The sequence below is a fragment of the Bison bison genome, unplaced genomic scaffold, assembly GCF_000754665.1.
Source record: "Bison bison bison isolate TAMUID 2011002044 unplaced genomic scaffold, Bison_UMD1.0 scf7180017864340, whole genome shotgun sequence".
NCBI classification, from domain to species: domain Eukaryota; kingdom Metazoa; phylum Chordata; class Mammalia; order Artiodactyla; family Bovidae; genus Bison; species Bison bison.
In genome coordinates this window covers 5,509,773-5,514,131 of record NW_011494912.1, presented here as the reverse complement: position 1 = coordinate 5,514,131, position 4,359 = coordinate 5,509,773, and the positions used below count along the sequence as shown (strand labels likewise).

Genomic DNA, 4,359 nt, shown 5'->3' with positions numbered 1-4,359 from the left:
GCTGCTCCCAGGGGTGGCAGCCGGGCCTTTACCTTGCGGCCCTGGGCGTTGTCGGGAAGGTAGCACTGGCGGGGAAACCCTCTGGCAGTGAAGGGCTTTCCAGGGTTGGGGTGTTCAGGGCCCTGCAGGAGGAACACAGATGGTGAGAGTGGGAGCTGAGGGGCTCGCGGGCTGCAGAGCTGCTGGGACAGGGCCCCCTCTCCCCAGCCGCACCCCGACACCTTCCAGGCGGGGCTCCTCCTGCACGCAAGTGACCAAATCAACCGCTGTCTCCTGTCTCGCTCTAACGACCCACCGTGCACATGGCCTGCCCACACCTGCCCTCCCTGAACCCATGCTGCTCTGCTGGGCACCACACACCCTACAGCCTCCACGTCCCTGAGGAAACCAGACCTGTCAGAGGCCAGACCGGAAGCTCCTACTTCACTGGCAACCCTCTGGGCACAGGGCTCTCTGGACTGGATGGCAGGGCCTGCTTCACCACCCCTGGGGCGCACAGCACCTCCACTGCCCTCTCCGGATGGAGCAGGGCCCCAAGACCGTGGCAGCAGGCTACCCAGAGGGCGAGGGCTGGAACCACGCTCAGCCCTTGCTCTGCCCTCAGCCCATGGAGACACACCATGCTGCTGCTGCTGCTGCTAAGTCGCTTCAGTCGTGTCCGACTCTGTGCGACCCCATAGACGGCAGCCCACCAGGCTCCCCTGTCCCTGGGACTCTCCAGGCAAGAACACTAGAGTGGGTCGCCATTTCCTTCTCCAATGCATGAAAGTGAAAAGTGAAAGTGAAGTCGCTCAGTCGTGTCCGACTCTTCGCGACCCCATGGACTTCAGCCTACCAGGCTCCTCCATCCATGGGGTTTCCCAGGCAAGAGTACTGGAGTGGGGTGCCATTGCCTTCTTCAGGAGACACACCATGTACAACTCCAAATCCCCCTCCTGCTTTGTGGCTCTACTGCTGTCTAGAATGTTTCTAATTTTTCCAGTTTCACTTTGAGCACAATGTCACTTTGGAGGACAACCAGGGGAAAGCACATAATTGGACAAAAGCAAGGGACATCCTGTCCTCCTGTATCTTCCCTAGCCAACGAGGCTCTGGGGGGATGCTGAGATCCCCCGGTCCAAGGCAGAAACCTGAGGAGCCCAGACTCTTGCTGGGTCTCCACTGGGACCTGCAGCTGAGGCTCCTGCTCCTCCACACCCCACACAGGTCTGGATCAGCCCACTGAGCTGGTCCCTCAAGAGTGGTCAGGCCTCACTGCAGGCACCTTTCTGCTCTGCACTCTGCCCCTTGGGAGGGTTCCTGCTTGTGGGCTCCCCAGCCAGCCAGCTAGCCCAACAGAAGCTCTTGTTTTTCCTGGTTAGATTCCTGTGGGCCTTCTGCCCAGTACAAGTCCAGCTAAGATGCCTCCGCCTCCAGGAAGCCCTCCCTGGTTCAAGAAAAGGCAGGGGCCATCTCTTTGCTTCCACAACCCTATGGGCTGGATGGAGCCCCCAGCACGAGTGCCTCCTGATTGCTGGGAGTCTGACTGGGCAGCCGGGCCCCCTCAATGACCCCGGGGGACAAAGTGGGACAGGAAGAGCCCCAGAGAGGGGCCGATTTCAGAAAGATCCAAGGAGGCTCCTCTTGTGCCGTGCCCCTCACCTGAATGCCGTGGGGAATGTTGTAGACTATGAGGATCGTCCCACAGTCCTCGTGGCCAGGGAGGGACATCTGAAACGTGAACACCTCCATCTTCCCCCGGGGCTGGGTCCCAGTCTTCTCCCCGTAGATCGTTTTGCAGGAGGGACATTGCAAGCTTCCATCCTGGGACAGGGCAGAAGGTTGTGGACTGAGCTGGTGGCCCTGAGAGGGCACCCAGGCCAGCCACCCCGCTGACTAGATGGGAAAGAGACCTGCAGGGACACGGGTTTGGTTCCCTGGTCACCCAGCGGGTCCTGGGCCAGTCGCCCAGCTCCCTGGCAGACTCCTTGCAAAGAAATTCAATTTTGGCAATGTTCTTGGAAAGGTAAGTTTTACCCCAGAAACTCATTATGCAATTTTCATTAAAGAGTCAAAGTACCAAGAGACTGGCATCAATTAGAGAAATTAGGTTTATAAACCAAAGTCTACACAGTTGCTGCTGCTGCTAAGTCGCTTCAGTCGTGTCCGACTCTGTGGGACCCCAGAGGCGGCAGCCCACCAGGCTCCCCCATCCCTGGGATTCTCCAGGCAAGAACACTGGAGTGGGTTGCCATTTCCTTCTCCAGTGCATGAAAGAGAAAAGTGAAGGTGAAGTCGCTCAGTCGTGTCCGACTCTTCGCGACCCCATGGACTGCAGCCCACCAGGCTCCTCCGTCCATGGGATTTTCCAGGCAAGAGTACTGGAGTGGGGTGCCATCGCCTTCTCTGCTACACAGCTGAGTCATGTTTAAAATGGAACAGAAAACCCTGTGACGGAAGGACTGCGAGGCTGGAGCGCTGGCCGGTACGCGTGGCAGAAGGATGCTGCACAGAGGACAGCCCAGGCACGAAGCCCCACAGGCCTTGGCTCTCTCTGCTCCCCGACCTCTGTCCACTCTGGCTAAGTCACACCAAAGGCAGGGCAGCCTGGCGTCGCCTGCCACCCCAGCCCCCTCCGCTGCAAGGCCAGACTGCGGACGTCTCAAGGCGGTCTCTGGGCAAGCCCCAGCCGCCTGCTCAGGTGCGGCACAACCAGGACGGGCAGGTGACCCTGATCCCCCCACCCCGGCCGGGGGCCATGGGTACCTTGTTCCCGTTGCAGTACATGGCCAGCAGGCAGAGCAGGTGGAAGGTGTGGCTGCACTTGGCCAAGCAGCCCACGGCCATGGGCCCGAAGGTCTTGCTGTCGGTCACGTCACTGTACCCAGACGCCACGGACAGCTTCTCCATACAGATGATGCAGTCCTGGAGGGAGACCCCACACGGGGCAGGCTCACCCACTGCCCCTGCACCACAAGGGCAAGTCCTGAGGACCAGCCGTCATCTGCGGAAATGCTGGACCCCAATCTAAGTCAACCCCACAGCTCTCCATTCTGGAGGCTGGGAGCACCAAGGGGTCACTGGTGTCTGCAGCCTGAGCAGTCACTGTCACCGTGGCAGAGGGGATGGCAGGCGGCACTGAGCCTGGGGGCTGCTGTGACGCCTGGAGCCCAGGCTGAGAAGGCGGCAGAAGAGCCAGGCAGAGAGGAAAGGACAGGAGGGGCCCACAGTACTGGGCTTTCCAAGGGAAAGGGAACCTGTCAGAAGCACAAGCACAGCAACAGGCAGGCAGGAGAGAGAAGAGAGCGTACTGAAGCAGGAGCCAGCATTGCTGTTGGGGGCCAGTGCACCTGCAGGGCAGGGGTGACCTGGGTGCAGGGGAACAAAGGGGAGGGGACCAGGTCCCGGGAGGCCCTGAAGGCCATGACTGGGGGTGGGGCTTTGTCTTACACATCAGGGTAAGCAGAAGCATTCCTCCTGCTTAGACTCCTGTGGGCATTCTGCCCAGTATAAGATGCCTCCGCCTCCAGGAAGCCCTCCCTGGTTCAAGAAAAGGCTGGGGCCATCTCTTTGCTTCTGTAAGCACAGCAACATGGCAACAGGCAGGTGGCATGAGCAGTGGGTACTAAACCATCACGGCCACACATTGGCTGTGTGATCAGCAGCAGCTGGCGGGGAGGCTGCCGGGGGCCAAACAGCCCAGCTGTGTCAGGTGAGCACAAGGGCAGAGAGATGGACAGACTCCTGTGAAGGGGGTGGGCAGGAGGGGAAGCCCAAGGTGAGAAGGACTTCCAAGTTTCTGTCCAAACCTTTACCAACCAGATGCTTCCTATGTTCTCGACTTGCAGGAGAAGGCGGCCAGAGAGTCCCCAGCTCTGAACCGGCACACGTGACCTTGAACCCACCCCTCAGGATTCTCCAGGGCTCTACATTCAAACTGCAGAACGGTGGCATCACAGCCCCAAAATGAGACTCAGCAGAGATGGGTCAGGTGAAGCCGTGACGGGGTTAAAAGCAGGAACCCCAGCTGGCCCTGCCCGAAGCCAGCAGGACAGGACTGGTGTCTGGACGAGGCACCTTCCGGCAGAGGACAGGCTGGGGGCCTCGTCTGAGCCACCCCGTTACCAAACAAAAGCAAAAGCAGCACGGCCCCCACGACACACACCTCCTCCGGGGCCGTCTTCAGCTCTTCGGTGTAGTTTCTGATCACCTGCTCTGGCTCTGGCTTTGGGGACCCTCCTAGGAGAGAAGAACATAAATGGTATCCTGAGGAGAACAAACTGGAGATGCTGGGATGAGAGAGGAGGACAGGGAGCGGTCCAAGCTGCCGGGAGGGAGGTTAGGATGGCTCAGATGGGAAGGTTAGTGTGCAGGAGAGGA

General features: G+C 59.8%; 1 protein-coding gene across 1 annotated transcript in view; it reads right to left on the bottom strand.

Annotated features, from left to right (window-relative positions):
- Positions 1–4,359, bottom strand: part of DTX2 (deltex 2, E3 ubiquitin ligase) — a 36,712-nt gene that overhangs the window by 1,665 nt on the left and 30,688 nt on the right. The window contains exons 6-9 of the mRNA XM_010854357.1: positions 4,145–4,218; positions 2,746–2,904; positions 1,642–1,803; positions 3–122 (exon numbers count right to left, since the gene is read on the bottom strand). Of these exons, the coding sequence (XP_010852659.1) occupies positions 3–122; positions 1,642–1,803; positions 2,746–2,904; positions 4,145–4,218 (515 nt within the window). The remainder of the gene's footprint in view (positions 1–2; positions 123–1,641; positions 1,804–2,745; positions 2,905–4,144; positions 4,219–4,359) is intronic.